Source organism: Sapajus apella, unplaced genomic scaffold, assembly GCF_009761245.1.
Source record: "Sapajus apella isolate SASKATOON/1434 unplaced genomic scaffold, GSC_monkey_1.0 scaffold8, whole genome shotgun sequence".
Lineage (NCBI taxonomy): Eukaryota > Metazoa > Chordata > Mammalia > Primates > Cebidae > Sapajus > Sapajus apella.
Genome location: NW_022436948.1, coordinates 13,082,570 through 13,105,503, shown reverse-complemented (window position 1 = coordinate 13,105,503; position 22,934 = coordinate 13,082,570). Strand labels below are relative to the sequence as shown.

The window sequence follows — 22,934 nt, the reverse complement described above, 5'->3', positions numbered from 1 at the left end:
CATCATGCCTGTGTGTCTGTAAGGCTACTAGAAACGCTTCCTTTCTTATAGTGGGAAGCGTGGGTACTAAGCTACCAAGCTCTCTTAGGAACAAGTGTTCTGCGTATTCCTGGTCCCTTTTTATTTTGGACTAAGGAGATTTAGGTCAAAATTTCTGGGTTCTGAGTTGGAATTCTTGCTTCTTTCTTCAAATTAAACTGGGGGGAGGAGGGGTGGGTAACAAGACTTGTTAGAAGGCCACAGCTTTTCCACATCTCATTTTAGTCATGAAAAAACACATGCCCAGAGTTTGAAAAACATGAAGTCTATTTTACTAGAGGCGTTTTAATCTTGTCCCTCTTTCCTATTGATACTTCCACTTCTGTTACAGCATTTGACAATAGCTGGAAAAAATTTTCACTGACCTTGAAATGTTTTTGGGGCAGCCTGACTTAAAAATATAGGTTAAGTGGCATACACAAAACTTCTTAGTGAGATCCTAAGGGCCTGCAGAGACAGGCTGACACCAACTCGACCTTTGAAACTGGGCAGTGAAGAGCCTGTGGGAAGCTAAAAAAATGCCACTTCAAAAAAGATATCCTTACATTAATCTCTTGAACTTGAATGTTAATTTAGGCTAATTTGCAGATTTGATTAAGGGGTCTTGAGATTATTTTGGATTATCCAGATGGGCCCTAGGCAATCACAAGTGTCCCTATAATAGGGAGGCAGAGGAAAATTAAACACACAAACACACACACACACTAGAGACAGACAGAGAGAGAAAGAGAGAGGTGATGTGAAGACAACAGCAGAGATTGGAGTAATGTGGCCATAGCCAAGCTATGTCAGCAGCTGTCAGAAGTTGGAAGAGACAAGGAAGCATTCGAGCCTAGAGCCTTTGGAAGGAGCGTGGCCCTGCTGAGTCTGGCCTCCAGAACTGTGAGAAAATACATTTTTGTTGTTTAGACCACCCAGTTCATGGTAATTTGTTACACCAGCTACAAGAAATTAACACAAGGCTGATGTGACTTTCTATCAGGAGAGAGACAGCCTCAGGTAGGTGTTTCAGATATCACATCTAATAGAACAAATTGAAGACACCCTCAATTTTAGGGTTTGTCAAATAACTCGCTGATTTGTGAGTGAGTTATTTCTCCTATGAGCAACTCTACTTGAAATATGCAATTGATTATGTGGAAACATGGAATTGTTATTTTCATAGGAAAAACAACTCACATAGTGGCAATATATAGCCCAACCTAATAGTATGGCTCAGGCAGAGTATATAAGAATTTACTTATTTATAGATGACTAGTGATCATCCCAAACAATGACATTAAAAAACTATATCATGTACATGGCTACAAATTTTGACAGATGTTTACTTTGTGAATTAGTAGTAGCACCTGCTTTTCTCTTGGCTTATTTTGGTCAAAAATGCTAGACAACATGGAAAATCAGGGAAATATTAATAGTCTGATTCAGTAACCTTTAACAGCTTTTCAGGTTACACAGGCTTTTATATCAAGATCAGGATCTGCAGAGCAATTAATATAGTGCTCTGCAGATCCTGATCCTGATATAGTATAGTATAGCAGGATCTGCAGACCCTGGTTGTACCTGGCCATGTTCCCCACTAATGACTGTGAAAGAAATGGCTCACTGTTTAAGAGAAAATAGGCTAGGTTTGGTGGCTCACGCTTGTAATCCCAGCACTTTGGGAGGCTGAGGTGGGTGGATCACAAGGTCAGGAGTTCAAAACCAGCTTGGCCAAGATGGTGAAACCTCATCTCTACTAAAACTACAAAAATTAGCTGGGAGCAGTAGCAGGTGCCTGTAATCCCAGCTACTCCGGAGGCTGAGGCAGGAGAATTGCTTAAACCCGGGTGGCAGAGATTGCAGTGAGCCAAGATCTCGCCACTGTACTCCAGTCTGGACGGCAGAGATTCTGTCTCAAAAAAAGAAAAAAAAAAAAAAAAAAAAAAGAGAAAACTGGTCTTGAAAGGCAACACAACAGTAGGTTACAAACAGCATTGGCTTTTTCTTTAAAGAAATTCATTGTAACCAGTGAAGATTTTAAATTAGAAAAATGGAAATCCTATGAATAAAAAACTAGTAAGCTTGAGAGGAGAATCCCTGTGGAAAAAAGAAAAAAACAGACTGAAAAATAACTTGCAGATACCATAGGCAGGAAATTGCCACTAGAGCAAACAGGAAACTTGTGATAAATAAAAATGAAGTGTTTTCATTTGGAACAAGAGACCAACTGAAGAGAGATCAAATGAAGGGGGTTTATTTTAATGACACACAGGGATTCTCGTGGAAATCAAAGTGCCAGAGCCAGAAACAGGGCTCAACCTTCAAGATTAGAGCTGGGGGATGTTCATTGTTCCAGTTGGCTCTGGGTCCCAAAGCAACAGCAATTTCACTAAGGTTACACATAAAAGATAAGCTTTCATGATCAAAATGTTTTTGCAAAGTAGCTTAAAATGATTTCTGCAGTATTCTCTCAACACTTTTCTCGTACATTTTCCTAAAGATATTTAACAAGAGCCTAAGGAGTCATGTGCTAGGGAGTCTCATTGTACTGAATCACTGTATCCTTTAAGCCTCTGCTGGAGTTAGGACTGACAGGAAGGGAACACAAATTACTAGGGGCTGAAGTCCAGAAGCAGGCCAGGAGCCAGTCTACATTGCACATCGATTGCAATCCCACATAACAAAATTCAGCCTGTGTTTGGGTGGTCTGACGCAGCTCTTAGCAGCTGTGAACCCGGTATCCACAGACAGTTTCAGTTCTGGAGGGGAGTCTTCAACGTTTATGGAAAATACATAACCTCCCAAACTTTCAGATACATTTAATTGTTCTTCCTACATGTAGTGCTGTTTTTCTCATTTTCATTTACTTGAAACAACAGATCAGATGTTTTGTCATAATCAGTGAATGGCAAGGCTCTCTTTATTTCACAGGTATTAATTACCATGTTAGAGATGAGAAGAGCTCTTGTAACCATAAACAACCACTACAATGTAGTAACTATTGTATACTGCAGCTCTGTAACATTTGACCATTTTTATAAGGGTTTCATGATTCCAGAATGATCATTAGCATTTTCAATATTTTGGCCAAGTCTGGGTGCTGGTTAATGTTACCACTGCAGGCAACTGTGGCTCTACTCAACTGAAGACCTCTTGTAGGCAATGTGGACCATACCTGTTGTGGCTGGCCCTGCTGAAACTTTAGAACTGCACTAATGTTTAAGATCATCCTTCCCTCCTTCCTCACATAGGTCAGGCCTGCCTGCCTTGTTGTCTGACAGCTTTCCCAGCCGCCTGCAGGCTCCCCTCCATTTTCTCTTATATGCATTCCCCCGCCAATAAACTTCTTGGACATTTAATGCCATCTCAGTGTCTGCTCCCAGGAGGACCCTGACTGACACACTGGATCATTTAACCTCCAATTCCTTTCCTCCCTTGGCTGAGGTCTGTTCCAAGAAATATCTCAAGGACACTCCAGCCTGTTGCACAGGCCAAGGAAAACCCCTCAGGCAGAGGAGCAGGTGCTTGCAAGAGGACACCAGTGGCAAGAACAGGGACATGGTGAGACATTGACATCATTGGCTACAGTAGTACTAATCACTCTTTTGACTGTGGTTTATGTTGTTTCAATAAAGTTGCCTTCCTTTTTGTCACTTGTTTTGCAGTTAATCTCAGAGGATTGGTCCAGAAGAAAGAAACTGAAAAGCAAAACCAGTTTTATTAAAACGTAACCCTCTGGATTTTCTTTTCAGAATTCCTTTCATAAGAAATATCCTTAGGCTATTTCAGAAATAAAAATGTTCTGACTGAGATAGAAAAACCACTGGTTTTATGTAGCTTACATCAAATTCCTACTGTGATGTTCAAACCCATTTCTAAAACCAATACAGCCTGACAGATTTCATAGGATAAAAAGTCTGAGTTTAAGAGTTCTTAAAAGCAGAGCAACTAGTCTAATGAGTTTGGATTTAACATGCAGTTTGAGGCCCAAATGATCTGCATGTGATACATATACATGTTTATATGTTTTATTCTATTTAAGATGAGAATAGGTGTTCTGACTTTAATTGTACTTAGTAGTCCAGTAAGGTGTAACAAAAAAATTCATCCAGAATGAATGCTGATTTGGTTTGGCTCTGTGTCCCCATCCAAATCTCACCTTGGATTGTTAATAATCCCCACATGTCAAGGGTGGGACCAGGTGCAGATAACTGAATGGGGTGGGGGCGGTTTCCACCATGGTGTTCTCCTGATAGTGACTTCTCACTAAATCTCATGGTTTTATAAGGGGCTTCCCGCTTCCCTCAGCACTCATTCTGTCTCCTGCTACCCTGTGAAGAGGTGCCTTCCGTCATGACTGTAAGTTTCCTGAGGCCTCCCCAGCTATGCAGAACTGAGTCAATTAAACCTCTTTATAAATTACCTAGTATCAGGTATGTCCTTATAACAGCTTCTCATCCTTACATATTATAAATTACCTAGTCTCGGGTATGTCCTTATAACAGCTGTTAGGCAACTGTGGCTCTACTCTCCTTATAACAGCTGTTATAAGGACATACCCGACTGTTATAAGAACATACCCAAGACTAGGTAATTTATAATATGTAAGGATGAGATAAAATCGACAGAACAAATGGAGGGCATGACACTGTTCTACATATTATGTCCTGATCAAGGGTACATATAGACCGGCTCATAGCCCCACTTCATTAGAATCATTTGAAATGCTGCAAAATTAGTCATCAGGAAAATACAACGAAGGATATATTTAAAAATTAATTTAATGCTTGGCTAAAGCTTAATTACATATTATAATTATCAAACGATAGTCCTTAATTTCCAAAAAATTCCTCTTTTGAAAATCACAGAATGAGAAGGCATAAACTTTAAAACAAGTTTTCTGAATATTTACAATGTGGTATAAACATTATAGAAGACCATGGATATTAAATTGCCTGGGTGTGGCTAATCAGCAAGGCGTATTCTTTATTGCATATTTAACTCACATATGTGGGATTTTAAATATGACAGACTACTAAAATTCAAATGCATGTATCTGCAAGCTGGGCAGGGAGTAAAATCATGAATGAGACAGGATGGTCAGCCCAAAACCATGCAATTAGGTTGTGGGTTTATTATTTTCAAAAGTGAAATTTCTATGTTCCATTTGAAACTATGTTGCATATATCATTTAACGTTCATATTAAACCCACAGTTGACTCTAAGGCTGATTCAAGGAAGTTCAACATTCACTCAATGACTAAGTCCACAACTCAACTCTCAATGTTAAGGCAGCACAGCTACAGTGACAGCAACGCTAACCAAAAGGTAATGAACATTTAGCCACTTGCCAGCCCTTTTGTTACAACAGTGTAGTAATTTCCCTAAGACAATTTGCTACCAGATAATTTTCTGCTGTTAAAAGGCTTCCTCTGTAGAAAAACACCACAAATTTCCAGTGTGAAAGTAAGTCCATGGTGGTATAAATATATATATGCATAATTACACAATTTACACTGCACACATTGTTTATAGAGGACAATTAACTGAGAGGGTTAATTTGAATGACCATACAAAATACTTCTGTAAACAAAGTATGATGGGCAGTAAAGAAAACATTCATAGACTCCTAGAAATAATTTGAATTCCTTTCATTCTGAAGAAATCTCATTTAAGGACACAGTACTGAATATAATGTTTTTTGTATTAAAACAAGAATCGCTATTTTACAGTTTAAAAACTTTACATATATACAAAATTTACACATTGGGAATGGTAATCAAGCAAGTAGGCTTTTCAGTCTCACAGATCTATTTTCCTTCAATCAAAGACTTAAATTCTTTCACATTGTGCTCACTTGCAACAGACATAGCATGATCCAAAGCTCGAACACTTGCAAGGAGTTTTACTATCTGTTTTATGTTTTCCCTGAAAGAAAAAAAATGTAGCAGCATTTCATTAATTAGTACATCCAAGAGAAAATTTGCTACTGATTTAATGGCATATTAGAGCTTCTGCGATCAATTTTTCTAAGCACACATTTGCAAGAAGGGAAACAAAAACATGTAAGCTACAGCATGTAAATAAATTCTAGATTTATCCATATAAAACAAAACTTACATATGTTTAAATGACTAACACAGAGACAGGGGAACCATTTTAAAAAACAAAACAGAGAATTCATTCAAATCAATGTGTTTCATTAATACCTAGAAAGAAAAGAAAGCAATCTGTTTTCAAACTACTTCAGAGGCCTGTCTCATTCCTTCCCAAACCGGAGTCCTGGCTCTTTTAGAGTATACCTGGAACACAAATGATATTTGAGTCGCCTGGCCGGGTGCGGGACTCACACCTGTAATCCCAGCACTTTGGGAGGCCGAAGCCAGTGAATCACGAGGTCAGGAGTTCAAGACCAGCCTGTCCAAAATGGTGAAACCCCGTCTCTACTAGAAATACAAAAGTAGCCAGGCACAGTGGCAGAAGCCTGCAATCCCAGCTACTCAGGAGGTTGAAGTAGGAGAATCTCTTGAACCAGGGTGGCAGAGGTTGCAGTGAGCTGAGATCAAGTCACTGCACTCCAGCCTGGGTGACAGAGTGGGACTCCATCTCTAAATAAATAAATAAAGGAATAAATGAATGATATTTGTGTCTCTTCATCACCAACCCATCAAGATCCAGCATAATTTCCACTCTGCCAAAATTCACTAAAGCATAATCTGACTTTCCTGATCACCCCAGTTAGAAGTCATTCTGCTTTCTTATTATGAAGTAATCCTCAAATTTGGCACACATCACAATTACCTAGAGAATTGTTGAAACACAGATCACCCCTGACCTCACCCCAAGAGTGCTATTCAGTAGGCCCAGAGTGGGGCCCGAGAACTTGCAGGTCTATTGAACTCCCAGGCCATGATGATACTGCTGGTCCAGGGACTGTTTAAGAATGACTGTTTTAATATTAAGCTTGAACCCCTCATGAGAAACAAGACATAATATGACATTAGTAATTGTCTTATCTACAGAATTGTAGTAAGCGCCTATTAGGGAAGAATTAGAATTTGCAAAACTTTGCAGCACACGTGAAACCTGCTTTGTGCATTGCGCAAACCAAGTGCTTCCATAGCTGATAAAGTTCTTTTCTGTAGAAAAGTAAACACTATTTGTTGATATTTAACTCCCACAGAAACACTGTTAAATATATGTAAATCAAAGTTTAAAATGTGGTAATATTTATCTCGCAGAAAACAACACACTGAGAGAAAAATTAGTACCAACAAATAACAAAATGACACACACTAAGAACAAAATTTAAAAAACCAAAATCACCTGCCAAAGAATTTCACCATTAAAATCTTTAATATCTACTTTAATTTTATTGTGAAAAAATATCCAATTTTCTCACAGGAAAATAAGGTCCTTTTTCAAGAAAGGGGAATGAGGGAACAGAGAAAGGTTTTGTTACAGGGTAGGACTAATGGTGTGAGCTAAACTAAAATGAAACTTTGACATTATGAAGACACATGAAATTAAAATTTTAAAAAGAAAATTCCTTCAAACTGCCCTAGTTAGTGTTATTATTTACTTTTTATGCTAGAGATTTATCCCCAAATTACCTGAACATCCACAAATTAATGTCCACAGAAAGGCTAATGGTTCATTCACTCGTTTCTTGCAACCCTTGCTGAAAATTAGAAATAAGTTGCTCCCAAAAAACCATGAGTGATAACCTCCAGCCCATAATATGGATTTAAAAAAAAAAAAAAAAAAAAAACTCCCCAAATTGGGAAAAAATCTTGAATTTACATCTGTATAATGAACCTCCAAGAGTCTGAGACCTCTCTAGTTCTTCAAGGAGGGAAGATACAGAAAACCACCATTTATATGCTCCCTTGAGGGCCGGTGTTTACTAGAAGTCTTCCCTTAGTATCTTCATAAACAACATACTGAAAAAAGATAAAGTAAAAACCACAAAAATAAAATATTATGTGCATTTTTGGTAGGTTTATAATACTAAGTGAGCATAAAATTTAAAATATAAACATCTCTACTTAAAGCATTTTAACTAAAACAACTCTAGATTACCATTTCATTAATTACAAAATTACCTTGCATTTCTTTTTTCCACATCAGAGCACCCGATACTGTTCCTATAAATTGTATCTGCTAAGTGTACAAGATATCGACAAAAGTTTTCTAACTGAGAAATAGTCCTTTCTCCTTTCAGATTCATGAACCATTGTTTGGGGAAACAATTGATTACCTGTAGAGAAGAAAGGTGTAAAATACAATAGTTAAGACAGAATAAATTAAAAGCAAAGTCTAGATAATGGGTATAAATGTATTTCACCAGAAGACTTGCTATTGAGCTATGGCAATTACTCTGAAGTAATATTCTCTTAAATCTGACTTCCTACATTAACTAAACCAATATACCCGAATTTTTGTCCCAGCCAATGGGTTAGGCACTCAAAGCAAAAGATAAATTATCTGTCCAATATTTAAGTAAATTAGTAATATAAAACTGACAACCAACTGCTTCATTTTCTAGTCTTCTATGGTGGCCCAAATTAACTGAGTTTCTGGCAGGGCACAGTGGCTCACACCTGTAATCCCAGCACTTTGGAAGGCTGAGGCGGATGGATCACCTGAGGTCAGCAGGAGTTCAAGACCAGCCTGGCCAACATGGCGAAACCCCGTCTCTACTAAAAATACAAAAATTAGCCAGACATGGTGGCTCATGCCTGTAATCTTAGCTACTAGGGAGGCTGAGGCAGGAGGATCACTCGAACCTGGGAGGCAGAGGTTGCAGTGAGCCATGATCGTGCCAGTGCACTCCAGCCTGGGCAACAGAGTGAGACTCCATCTCAAATAAATAAATTAATTAAATAAATAAATAAATAAATAAAAGCTGAGTTTCCTTTATCAGCAGCTTTTGATGTAAAACTATGAGTCACATAAAAATGAAATTATAGCACCCTCCACCCCCAATAATTCCATGAATAGGCATCCATGCATGCTGATAATGGGAGTTGAGTTGGCCCAGACTGAGGTTAAGATAATAAGGCTATTATTATCCTCAAATTAAAACTTTTATTAATACCTACAAAATATTAAAACTTTTACTAATTATCCATAAAAATATGGATATAAATAGATGGAGAGATATATATGATAGTACACATTTTTTTTTTTTGAGACAGAGTCTCACTCCATCACCAGGCGCCAGGCTGGAGTGCAGTGGCACAACCTTGGCTCACTGCAACCTCCGCCTCCCAGGTTCATGCAATTCTCTTGCCTCAGCCTCCCGAGTAGCTGGGACTACAGGCACACGCCACCATGCCCAGCTAATATTTTTGTATTTTTAGTAGAGACAGTGTTTTACCATGTTGGCCAGGATGTTCTCGATCTCTTGACCTCGTGATCCGCCCGCCTCAGCCTCCCAAAGTGCTGGGATTACAGGCATGAGTCACCGCGCCCAGCCGACAGTGTACATTTTTATGTAAAAAATGCTGCAGGGGTTTGGAACTACTTAGGCAGTCACACTGTCAACCTTACATGTAAGTACAATAATCACAGGGGTTTCATAAAATTCTCAAATCCCTCTTCAAACAAACAAAAATAACTAATTCATTTTAACTTATGTGCTTTAAAAACTATACTGTATCACTTAACTCACATTTTGGGCTTTTTTGATGCTGTCATCTCCATATTCTGAATTCTGAAAAGCCATGAGAATATATCTATTTAATAAACCATCTATTGATAACTCTTGTAGAGTTTTATTTGAGAAAATGCCATACCACTGAAGAAAGTTGCCTAATAGCTGGAAAGAAGAAAAAAAATTAAGTAACGTGAAACAGATTAGGTACAAAGTAAGTTAAGTTACATAGTAAAACACCATATAAAATACAGCAGATCAAAAGTACTAAGAAGTATTAATACTTTCAAAAGTACAAATATTTCCTAGAATGGTCAGATTTGAATATTAAATTTTAATTAGTCAAAATTGGAACAGCCACTTGTAGCTAGTGGCCACAGCACGGGTCAGCATAGATACAGAACATGTTCCATCATCGCGTGACAGTACTATGTGACAGGGAGTGCTGATTCTTAGATAAGTGTCCTCCATTCAAAGTTACACTCTAGCTGGTTCTATGCATCCCCAGGCCCCCACAAAAGATGGAAGAATCTGACTACAACCCTGCATGGCCACCACATATCATGAACTAGGACCAAGTTATATCACTTGTGCATCTCAAGCTACCCAAGCTCAATACATAGAAAATGAAAGCTATCATCATAAAATGGAAGCCCCATCCCATCCCACCATAAAATTTTCTAGTTTCCCACTTGTTTCTCAATTTAGTAAATGGTAACACCATTCAAGTCCCAAGCTGCTCAAGTCCCAAATCTGGATGTCATTCCTGACCTCTCTCTAAAGTTGTGTGACTCCACCACCATCCATTCTGTCCATTTCCCTCAGTTCCTGCTGCCATCCCCCGAATCTGACCCACCTTACTCTCTTTGGAAGCCTGCAGTTACTCAGTGATTATGAGCAAGAGCATGGAGTAGCCTTTCTCAAGCAGGGCTCTGCAAGAATTCTAAACCTATAGAAAATGATTTTGTGGCTCTTTACTAAGTTTTCCCAAGAATGATACATAGGTAATACCGTTACAGATGCATGGGAAAGAAATAATTCATTATAGATAATAGAGGCCTTAAGGCATTAGGTATTAAGTCTCCCACAGAAGCCCAGTTGAGAAGAGCTGCTCAAGAGTCAGACTGGCCTGAGTTGGATTCCCATCTCTACCATCACTGATGGAATGACCTTGGGCAGGTTATTCTGTGCCTCATTGCCCCATCAGTAAAGTGAAAAATTATGTGTACCTCATTAAGCCATTCTGAGGATTCAACAAGATAATCTATATAAAAGGTGTGGCACAGTGCTTGCTATACAGTCAATACATAGTAAGTACTAGTTCCCCTAAAATACACAATAAATATCAGTTCCCATTTTCATTATTGCTATCCATACCTACTTCAATCTATTATCTCCACATAGCAGACAGAGTAATATTAAAAATGGCAAATTATGGCTGGGCACAGTGGCTCACACCTGTAATCCCAGCACTTTGGGGGGCCAAGGAAGGAGGACTACTTGAGCTCAGGAATTTGAGACCAAGCTTGGGAAACACAGCAAGACCTCCTCTCTTGAAAAAAAAAAAAAAAAAAAGGCAATTTGTTTACTTAGCTTCCTGCTAAAAACCTTTCCAGGACCCACACATATATAGTTAACTGGTTTTCAACAAAGGTACAAAAGCAATTCCATGGACTGTGAAAGGAAACTATCTTGGGCTTCTTCAAGCTGGGAACCACTCAGGGCAAATCTGCCTCCCATTCTATTCAAAGTAATCTCTCTGCTCACAGAGATAGATTGCCTCTTCTGGAAAGACTTATCAGAAACTCCAAATAATACAACCATCTCTCTCTCACCTACATGTGACCTGAAAGTCCCCCGTGGGGGAGAGGCCTTGCTTTCAGCTGTCTCGGCCTTTCTGGATGGAACTAATGTACTTTTTACATATTGATTGATATCCTGTCTCCCTAAAATGTATAAAACCAAGCTGTACCCCCACCACCTTGGACATATGACATCAGCACTTCCTGAAGCTGTGTCACGGGCGTGTCCTCAACCTTGGCAAAATTAACTTTCTAAATTAACTGAGACTTGTCTCAAATTTTTGGGGTTCATAGGACAAAGGATAGCCTTTCAACAAAGTGCTGGAACAAATAAATCTTAATCCAGGCCTCATACCCTATAATAAAAATTAACTTGAAAAATGTCACAGACCTAAATGTAAAACCTAAAACTATGAAACTTCTAGAAGAAAGGATAGGAGAAAACCTTTGTGGCTTCATGTCAGGTAAAAATTTCTTAGATATCACATCTAAAGCATAATCCATAACAGAAAAAGAAAGATAAACTGGACTTCATCAAAATTAAGAACTGCACATGGAAGACTATTAGAATAGAAAGACAAGCCACAAACTGAAAAAAAAAATCTGCAAATCATTTACATGATAAAGGACTTCTCTCCAGAATACGGAGGAACTCAATGCTTTATAAGAAGAAAGCCTAATTGGCCAGGCGCGGTGGCTCAAGCCTTTAATCCCAGCACTTTGGGAGGCCGAGGCGGGTGGATCATGAGGTCAAGAGATCAAGACCATCCTGGTCAACATGGTGAAACCCCGTCTCTACTAAAACTACAAAAAATTAGCTGGGCATGGTGGCGCGTGCCTGTAGTCCCAGCTACTCAGGAGGCTGAGGCAGGAGAATTGCCTGAACCCAGGAGGTGGAGGTGGAGGTGAGCCTGGGTAACAAGAGCGAAACTAAAAAAAAAAAAAAAGAAAGCCTAATTTAAAAGGTAAGCGAAAGATTTGAAGACACTTCACCAAAAGACATAAACAAATGGCAAATAAGCACATGAAAACATGTTCAACCCCGTCATTAAGAAAATAGAAATGAAAACCACAATGAGATACCACTCTACATCCCACAGAATGACTTAAAAAGTAAAACACTGACAATAGCAAGCATGGTGGGAGTAGGGAATAACTAGGACACCAACAGGTTACTGGTAAGAACACAAAATGATACAGCCACTTCAGAAGACAGCTTCCTGGTTGTTTCACCCAAGTGAAATGAAACTTACATATTCAGAATACCCTTACAGAAGCTTTGTTCATAATTATCCCAAATTGGAAATGTTGGGGCCAAGGGAAAGCTTCCCCTTTGCCCTATGAAGGTTCGCTGAAAATTACTGACAAGAGGCAAATTAACAGGAAAAAAGGCATATACATTTATTTGACGACAGTTTTATGTGACATGGGAGCCTTCAGAGTAAAGACCCAAAGACAGAGGAGAAACTGTCTACTTCTATGTTTAACAAAAGATGTACGGGTGTGCAGAAGCATGACTGGATAAAAAGGTATGATCAGACCGACAGGACACAGCAAGGCCTGTCTGTCCAGATTCTTCTTGGCCTCTGAGCAGCATTCTTTCTTTCTGGGTAAGGACCCTCTCTGGAATGGGGGTTTTATGACCTATAGTCAAACAAGGTAGGTCAGATGTTTCATAAAGGCCAGTTTTTACACAGAAAGGCAGAGGCAAAATTAAGAGTAATATATTTAGGTTTTATGGTTGGCTTTGGGGAAAAGGGGTTCTGGTTTCTATGACCCACCTAGGGCAACAGGAATTCTAGTTTCTATGGCAACCTTCAGGAGAGACTGGGACTGAAAGGAGGGCAGGAAAAGGTCAAAGAAAAAGTTCTTCTGAGGCTGTTTCTGAGGGCTTCATTTTCTGGTATTGTTTTCTGAGTCCCAGGAGAAACAATCCAAATGTCCTTAATTAGAGAATAAATAAAAACCAAAACCTAACTCTGGTGCATCTATACAGAAAGGCCAAACCTCAAATGTGTTCAGTGAAAGCAGCCAGTCTCAAAAGACTGACTATCATGTAATTTCCTTCCCTTCATAAGACATAGACCAGGAGGTGGCCCAGGGGCTTTTGATGACCTTGACTACAAAAGGGAATGGGGAATTTCTCAGGACAATAAAAGTTTTACATATCTTGATTTTGGCAGTGATAAGGAGACTGTATCTGCTCATTACTGTATGTAAATTATACTTTTTTTTTTTTTTTTTTTTTTTTAAATGGAAGAAGAATCTTTCTCCGACTTCCTGAAACTTTTGGGATAAGGACCCAAGTATTTAGCATGACCTACTAGATTCTCCATCATCTGGACTATGGACCCCCTCGCTGACTCCAGCAGTCCTCCGCTTTCTTCAGCTCCTCTGGTGTAGCCTGCTTTCTTTCACCTCAGGGCTAACTCCTATTTATTCTCCAAGTATAATGATCTAAATATCACTTCCTGAGGGTGGAACGAAATCTGGGACTGGCTAGTCAAGTCTCTGTGTCCCTTGTCACATGTTCCACACTACCTTGAATTTCCCCTTTCGTAACTCATCATACCTGCGATTACCTATTTGCTGTCAACTGTGCTGGACTGTGAACTCCACAAAGATTCTAATTCTAGCTTACTCAGTGCTATATCCCCAAACGTCAGAAGAGTATCTGCTACAGCAGTCCTCCTCCTCTACGGTTTCAGTCAGCTATACAATAAGGTATTTTGAGAGAGAAAGAGAAACCACATTCATATAACCTTTAACACAATATATCGTTAATAATTGTTCTATTATTCATTATTGTTAATCTCTAACTGTGCCTAATTTATAACTTAAACTTTATCATAGGTATGTATGTAGAGAAAAAAACAGTATATATAGGGTTCGGTACTATCTGTGGTTTCAGGTATCTACTGGGCATCTTAGAACCCCCATGGATAAGGGGAGGGGGACTACTGTAGTCTATTTGCTGAAAAAAATAAATTGTGGCTTAGTCAGGCATTTTTGTTGAGCATCATGGCCCTTACTTTGGAACTCAGAATTCATTTTCTTTTTTTTTTTTCTTTTTCTTTTTGCCCACCTGCAACTGTCTTGATCAAGTTAGAAGAATTCATTTTCTCCTGTGAAAATATCAAACTGGAATGAACTTCTGGAATAAAATTAGTTTCTAAAATAGAGATTTGGGGTATATATAAATAGATCTAAGACTATGCAGTTAATAAAAAACAAAACACTTTGCAAAATATAATATAGAAGTCAAACAAAATCTGAGTCATTTAAATAGTCTATGGACACATACCTTAACTGAAGACCAAAACTGTCGTTGAAAAAACAAGTAAGGCCCAGAATTTTTATTTTCCAAGACACTAAGTAAAAAAAGGAGAAACATATGGTGATCAGATATTTTATATGTAGGTGCCCTATGATTCCTAGACAAAATATTTTTCTGCTACACAGGTAAACAAAATAATTAATTTTTAAATTCTTTTCTTTTCTTTTTCTTTTTTTTTTTTTTTGAGACAGAGTTTCACTCTTATTGCCCGGGCTGGAATGCAATGGTGAGATCTCGGGTCACTGCAACCCCCGCCTCCTGGGTTCAAGCGAGGCAGGAGTGTCTCAGCCTCCCGAGTAGCTGGGATTACAGGTGCGCGCCACCACGCCCTTTTTTGTACTTTTAGTAGAGACGGGGTTTCTTCATGTTGGTCAGGCTGGTCTCAAATTCCCAACCTCAGGTGATCTGTCCACCTCGGCCTCCCGAAGTGCTGGAATTACAGGCGTGAGCCACTGCACCTGGCCTAATTTTTAAATTTTTCAAATAATTGCATTCTGGAAGATAATTTGTTTAAAAGGCAATAGAAATTTATTCTGACACACTCAGGGAGAACATAAGAGTATGAATTGCTTTGTTCTGCTTAAGGGAACATTCTCCCCTCTAATCTAGTCTCTCTGTAAAACGCTGCATGGGTGAAGTTTGTATTTCAAGCCAGTTTTCCAGAATTTTATAAGCCTTCTCTGAAAGATAATCTTTAATGTTTTTCAGAGTTACTTACTTTTTGGGATATAAGGGCATAAATACATCATCATCTAGAGTTCTTCTCATTCTCAGTAAAAGTGCCTTTAGGTATACCTAAAGAGTTAAAAGTATATCACATATTTTAATAAGGCCTATGACAAGAAAACTAAGCCATATTCTAAGTCATGTAACTGAATATTGAACTGAGTGAACCATTTTCTCAAATTTGTAATTTTCCTCATTGAAGACCCTAAAGTAATTAATACTAAATAATCTATTAGTTCATTCCTCCATAACTGTCAAGCAATAAAGCTTTAGAAATCTTTCAATCCCTTAGTCTCCATGAAGATTTAAGACCAGACACATAATCTAGTTCTCAAAGTAAAAATTCAACAAGGACAAAGAGCACCCACCTTCTCTACATTTAAATAGCACCTATGAATGGCCCCTGAAGAGCATTAACTTTAAGTTTGGGAACTAGTTATAATACAGTATCTCGTTGTTTTATATGCTGTTTACAAGGTTTGTGGTGTCCAATCTTTTTGCTTCCCTGGGCCACACTGGAAAAACTGTCGTGGGCCACACATAAAATACACTGACGTTCAAGATAGCTGATGAGCTTAAAAAAAAAAAAAAAAAAAAAAAGGGAGCGGGAGGGAGGGCTGTGCATAAATTTCATAATGTTTTAAGAGCTTACAAATTTGTGTTGGGCTGCATTCAAAACAGTCCTGGGCCACACTTGGCCCATAAGCCATGGGTGGGACAAGCTTGGTTAATTATCAATTGTTAACATTTTAGTTTCCCATTTCTACCCCCAGCAAAAAAAATTCAGTTCTTAAAAGGACATTTGATTAGTTGGATTGGGACAAGGGTGTGGTGGTAAAAAATCATAATGATGAAAGCCTGTTTAAACTGATGACACCTTCTTTCCATACCAATTTTTTTAAACTGAAAACTAGCATCTCTCTGCAGGACTAGGTATTAAAACAAAGAAAAAAAACCTAACATCTCAAATTTGTGTATTTCAGGCTTTAATGGCCCTGATGGCCCATGTGGGAGAACCAGATTTCTGACTGGCTTAGGATAACCACTCATTCTCTCAATACTTGCTCATATTCAATAAAAGGAAAAAATAAAGTCTTCAAAAGATACTAAATTACCTGTGTATTTTTATTTTCTGCATTCACTACTGAAGGATATCCATTGATTAATTTTAGTGTAATTCCCACCATTCTTGAAGTCTGTGTGGTAGAAAAAGGGTCCCACATATTTTCAGCTATCACTATGAAGAAAAAAAGAGGACTGAGACATAGAAGTCAATTGTAGCTTTCTTAAATTTTATATCAAGCAGACCTCTCTCTATTAATGCCAATCCTAATTTATTTTTCCTCTTTCTCTACAATATAAGCTTCCGTCTTCTTTGTCCTATTAACTGTGGGAATTTGGAGGGATAGGGATGTGGAGAGAGGATAGATTCTTCTTATTTCTGGTACTCAGGGAAAATAAAGATTAGGAAAAAAGAGGATTTCTGTAGAAATGTTGTCTTGGCATCAAGAATTTCAAGCCAACTTATTTCTAGTATTTAAAATAGATTCCTACATCAGTGATTCCTAATTTCTCCCCACAAAAATGCATATCCTCCCTTAAACTATGTACAGTTTTGCTTCAGTCAGTCTGAATTTCTAAGCCTCACCTATGAAGCACGCAATTACTGCACTCAACTACAGGCCCACCCTCAAGTGGTCTTCAAGTCCCGGGATAAGAACCCCTCTGCCCTCTAGCCATCTCTAGGCCAGGTGGTAACTATTATTTCTCATGTAATTTCTATAAGGAAATGTGCTCTGAATTAAAAACTCATAAAAATAGATTTGAGAAAACCAGTGTGTCTGAATGCTCAATTCAGAAAACAGGAGATTTACCTGTTAGTTTAGGAAGAATCACCTTTTCCACAATGGTAGGTAGTAGGGCAACATCTACATCATCTTTTTCTTGCTCTCGTTCTTCACAACCATAAAACAGCAAAGATTCAAACCATAGCATATTCTCAAAGTCACGACATTTTGCCTAAAAGAATATTTAAAAGGTTACCTAAATATTTTAAATAGTGGCTATTTCTGCTTCCAGCTATAAGAGAAACAAGAATCAAATTTAACCTTTGGTAGTAAACAACTAGAAACTGGACAGCTGGAGGCATCATGCTACCAGACTCCAAACTATACTACAAGGCTACAGTAACCAAAACAGCATGGTACTGATACAAAAACAGACACATAGACCAATGGAACAGAACAGAGAACTCAGGAATAAGGCTGCACACCTACAACCACTGATCTTCAACAGACCTGACAGAAACAAGCAATGGGGAAAAGATTCCCTATTTAATAAATGGTGCTGGGAGAACTGGCTAGCCATATGCAGAAAATTGAAACTGGCCCCCTTTCTTAAACTATATACAAAAACTAACTCAAGGTGGATTAAAGACTTAAATGTAAAACCCAAAACTATAAAAACCCTAGAAGAAAATCTAGTTAATACCATTCAGGACATAGGAATGGGCAAAGATTTCATGACAAAAAGCCAAAAGCAACTGCAATGACAGCAAAAATTGACAAATGGGATCTAATTCAACTAGAGAGCTTCTACACAGCAAAAGAAACTATCATCAGAGTAAGCAGGCAACCTACAGAATGGGAGAAAATTTTTGCAATCTATCCATCTGACAAAGGTCTAATATGCAGAGTCTACAGGAAACTTAAATAAACTTGTAAGAAAAAAAACAATCCCATTAAAAAGTGGGCAAAGGACATGAACAGACACTTCTTAAAAGAAGCCATTCATGTGGCCAACAAACATGAAAAAAGCTCAACATCACTGATCATTAGAGAAACGCAAATCAAAACCACAATGGGATACCATCTCACACTAGTCAGAATGGGAATTATTAAAAAGTCTAGGAACAACAGATGCTGGTGAGGTTTTGGAGAAAAAGAAACACTTTTACACTATTGATAGGAGTATAAATTAGTTCAAACATTGTGGAAGACAGTGTGGCAATTCCTCAAAGATCTAGGGGCAGAAATATCATTTGACCTAGCAATCCCATTACTGGGTATATACCCACAAGAATATAAATCATTCTATTAGAAAGATACCTACATATGTATGTTTACTGCAGCACTATGCAATTAGCAAAGACACAGAATCAACCCAAATGCCCATCAATGACAGACTGGACAGAGAAAATGTGGTACATATACACCATGGAATGCTATATAGCCATAAAAAGGAATGAGGTCACGTCCTTTGCAGGAACACAGATGGAGCTGGAAGCCATTATCCTCAGCAAACTCAGGCAAGAACAGAAACCCAAACACCACATGTTCTCACAAGTGGGAACTGAACAATGAAAACATTTGGGCACATAGTGGGGAACAACACACACTGAGGCTTGTTGAGGGGTCGAGGTGGGTGTGGAGACTTGGGGGAGTAAAAGCATCAATAGCTAATGGATGCTAGGCTTAATACCAAGGTGATGCATTGATCTGTGCTATAAACTACCATGGCACATATTTACCTATGCTACAAACCTGCACTTGTACCCCAGAACTTAAAAGTTGAAGAAAAAAAAAAAAAGAACTGGACAAAAAACAATGGACCACAGGCAGCACAAGACTATGACCCCTGAAAGAAAGGAATCAAATGAGGTGAGGTGCTAGTTCAGGACAGCAGAGCAGTTTTGCTGAGCAGAGGAGACAGGGGGTGGAGTTCAGGAAGGCTGAGACAGCTGGAAGCTGTCAGGCAGAAGAGTGGGCAACAAAGAAAAACAACTCCAAAATACAGTCTTGGGACTTTGCTGTTTACAAAGACACTTATGCACATAACAAAACTTCAGGCAAAGAGCACACAGGAACTGGAAGCTATGAGCTGAATGTTTCTCAGAGCTCATATTTTTTTCAGTTGTGTTTCTAGGGCTTCAACCTCAGCCCTCTTTTCCTTATAGTTCACAAATACAACCTAGCCAATCTCAACAATGTCTACAGCTTCACCCATATGTTGGTAACTTCCAAAACCACATTGTAAACATCACCACTAGACCTCCATAGTCAATTCTAGCCCCCTCCCTTTTATGCCAGACCGATAGGTCCTCTTGATTCCTCCTCCTTAATTTACTTTTTTTTTCCTCTTGTGACAGATCTTATTCTATCACCCAGGCTGGAGTGCAGTGGCACAATCATAGCTCATTATAGCCTCGATCTCTGGGGCTCAAGCAATCCTGCCTCAGCCCCCCAAGTAGCTGGGACTACAGGCACATGCCATCACACAGCTAATTTTTCTTTTTTAAGTAGAGACAAGGTCTTGATATGTTGCCCAGGCTGGTCTTTAACTCCCGAGCTCAAGCAATCCTCCTGCCTTGGCATCCCAAACTGTACAGGCATGAGCCACCATGCCTGGCCTATCAATTTTCCTCACCATGACCACTGGCTTGGTTCATGTCCTCATTTCACACCTGCCTCATTGTGCTTTCCCAACTGGTTCTGAGTTCCTCTGAGTTCAAAGGACCAAGTTCTTACTATTCATGTTCATATCCCAGTGTTACTACATATAATTTTAGCTGGCTGAAAAAAAAATTATATGTCAACTTAAAAAAAAAAAAAATACACACATGGCTCTTTTGGGAAGGGATGAAACTTAAAAGATCTCATAGATCATAACCAGATACAATCTGTATCAATTACATCCCCCATCGCCCCTGCAAAATATCTTGCTTAAGCTTATATCTCTAGCTTTGAGATTAAAATTACCCAGATATCAAATTATAACACTTTCTAATAGTGACAGAAGCCACTCACCTCAAGAGGAGTCCAAGTGAGGAGCTGAAGTCGTATCAGGGGGTTGAATAATTTTGGCAAACAAAGGCCAATGTAAGCATCCTTGTAGGATGTGTAGTATTTTGAACGCCATGCTTCAAACTGTGATTTAATACAGTCAATTGAATAGAAACTTTCAAGAACATCTTCAAAAACTTTGCTGGATTCTTTTGAAATGCGATCTAAAAACAACAAAACCCCCAGAGAACCATACTGTAGTTTGAAGGAGGAAAAAAACAGCCCAATATTTTCAGTGTTTGCTTTGTAGCTTCAGTATCAGAATAAGATAGGCTCATTAACAAAGGGCCAATTGTTAGTCACAATTTAAAGATAAAATAAAGTTTCTATCTGTCTTATTATGTAAACTTGGGGATAGCCAGTCCTCGTTTTGCAGTTCTAATGTGTACGATTTTTCTACCAGTTTCGCTAAATAACACCTGCTCTATCAAGACGGTTCAAGTTTCAGTTGCCATGGTATATTAGCCATGGGTAATTGTGCTGCTAGCATTTTGGTCCACATATCACTGCATAGATTAACAGCTGTGCATCATGATCAGTCACTAATCAGACTGCTTCATTCAAACTCTGTTGGTGATTATAACTGACATAGTCAACTACCAGCTGAGTGGATGCTAGGAACTTTAAGTGAAAAGTTATTTGAGAATAAGATTTTTCTTTTTTTTTTGAGACAGAGTCTCACTCTGTCATCCAGGCTGGAGTGCAGTGGCACTATCTCAGCTCACTGTAACCTCTGCCTCCCAGGTTCAAGTGATTCTCCTGCCTCAGCCTCCCAAGCAGCTGGAATTATAGGTATGTGCCACCATGTCCAGCTAATTTTTGCATTTCTAGTAGAGATGGGGTTTCACCATGTTGCCAGGCTGGTCTTGAATTCCTGACCTCAAGTGGTCTGCCTTCCTCAGCCTCCCAAAGTGCTGGGATTATAGGCATGAGCCACTGTGCCTGACCAAGAATAAGATACTTTTACGATGCCCCACATTACTTGGGAAAAGGAAATGTTTACGATGGAGAGATCAAGTTCTGGGAACCTTCACTGCAAGATGAATCTTAACATTGCTAATAGTGAGACAGTCTAACATTTGTCATGAGCTTTTAGGCAGTATGAAACAGCATCCTGTATAAATTACTCTCGGGGCTGGGGGGGTTTAACTTAAATCTAATTAAGCCTTCAGACCTAGATTCTAGTTTACAAGAAACAGATCAAAGAACAAGTTAATCAATGCTATGAGGAAACATAAAGGCCAGTGTAGAATATAGGATATTCTATAAGAGAAGTGGCCTGGTCTCTTTAAAAAGTTAATGTCTTAAACAAATAATAGGGGTGGGCGTGTGAATGTGTAGAGTACTTGGGGATACTGGAGTACTCTGGGTTAAAAAAATGTAACAACCAAGCAGAGCATGAACCTTAGGCGAATCCTGGTTTCAAAAACCACAAAATAATCCATAAATACAGTTCCTAGAAAGGTTTTTTTTCAGAATGCCATTGAGGAAAATTAAATATTGACATGATATTAAGAAATGTATTAATATTCTTATGTATGATAATAGTACTGTGCTAAAAAAAAAAAAAAGAAATAATCAGAATAGGCATCTAAAAAAAAGAAAAAAGATAATGGTACTGTGATTATGCAGAAAAATATACCCATTTTAAGGAAACACACACTGAAATTTAAGGGACTGAAGAGCGATGAAGTCTGCAAGTTACTCTCAAATGGTTCCGCAAACACACACATCTCCATGTGATCAGGCAGACTTGGTGAAATCATAAGCACTATGCAATCTGAGTGATAGGGATGTGGGTGATCACTGTGCTAGTCTTTCAAATTTTCTTTTTTTTTTTTGTCTTTCAAATTTTCTTTTTAGAAATGTTCAGTGTAAAAAAAAAAGTGAGAGAAAGAAGCTTCTCCTACTAAGTTCCAAATGGTATGCAGCTGATATAATTCCAAACAATTATAGCCAATGGTGGGAAATGAAGACTTTTATTTGGGATCCTTCTGAAAATGCCTGACACATAACAATACTAACCATTCCTCTAGGGTGAGATTACTCATGACTCCCCAAATCAAGCGTTTCCTTCAGGGCTGAGTGCTCTACCACCAAGCTTTACCTTTCTGGACCAGACAGGCGGCAATGAGAGCTGCCCTCAAGACCTGACACATTTCTAGTCACTTAAAATTCTACCATTTGGAAGAGTAACAACATTTATTATGCAAGTACTAAGTACACCCTATGAGAAGGTGTTACTCCTATTTTTGAGAATTAATCATGATATTCACTAATAAAAAGGCATGCAAATTTTTGCAATTAACAAAGAAGTGTCTGGTTCTAATGCAGAGGCCATGAAGATTCAAACCATTTCGTGGTAAAAACCATACCCAAGTAGAAACTAAATTGATGATGAGTCTTATTTCCAATAAATGTCTAACCTTTTTCCAGATTGAAATTAGTAATATCTGTAGAAGTCTCTTCATCATCACTGGAAAGGCCTTCAAGGTGATCTGCCATCTTACCGGTTTGCTCTCTGGCTTGTCTACGACGAGTCCTAAATA

General features: G+C 38.6%; 1 protein-coding gene across 1 annotated transcript in view; it reads right to left on the bottom strand.

The window, feature by feature from the left end:
* Window positions 1-4,784: 4,784 nt before the first annotated feature.
* Window positions 4,785-22,934, bottom strand: part of PAXBP1 (PAX3 and PAX7 binding protein 1) — a 38,958-nt gene continuing 20,808 nt past the window's right edge. The window contains exons 10-18 of the mRNA XM_032277020.1: window positions 22,812-22,927; window positions 20,350-20,549; window positions 17,419-17,563; window positions 16,660-16,781; window positions 15,537-15,613; window positions 14,786-14,852; window positions 9,698-9,844; window positions 8,127-8,281; window positions 4,785-5,949 (exon numbers count right to left, since the gene is read on the bottom strand). Of these exons, the coding sequence (XP_032132911.1) occupies window positions 5,832-5,949; window positions 8,127-8,281; window positions 9,698-9,844; window positions 14,786-14,852; window positions 15,537-15,613; window positions 16,660-16,781; window positions 17,419-17,563; window positions 20,350-20,549; window positions 22,812-22,927 (1,147 nt within the window). The 3' untranslated portion in view covers window positions 4,785-5,831. The remainder of the gene's footprint in view (window positions 5,950-8,126; window positions 8,282-9,697; window positions 9,845-14,785; window positions 14,853-15,536; window positions 15,614-16,659; window positions 16,782-17,418; window positions 17,564-20,349; window positions 20,550-22,811; window positions 22,928-22,934) is intronic.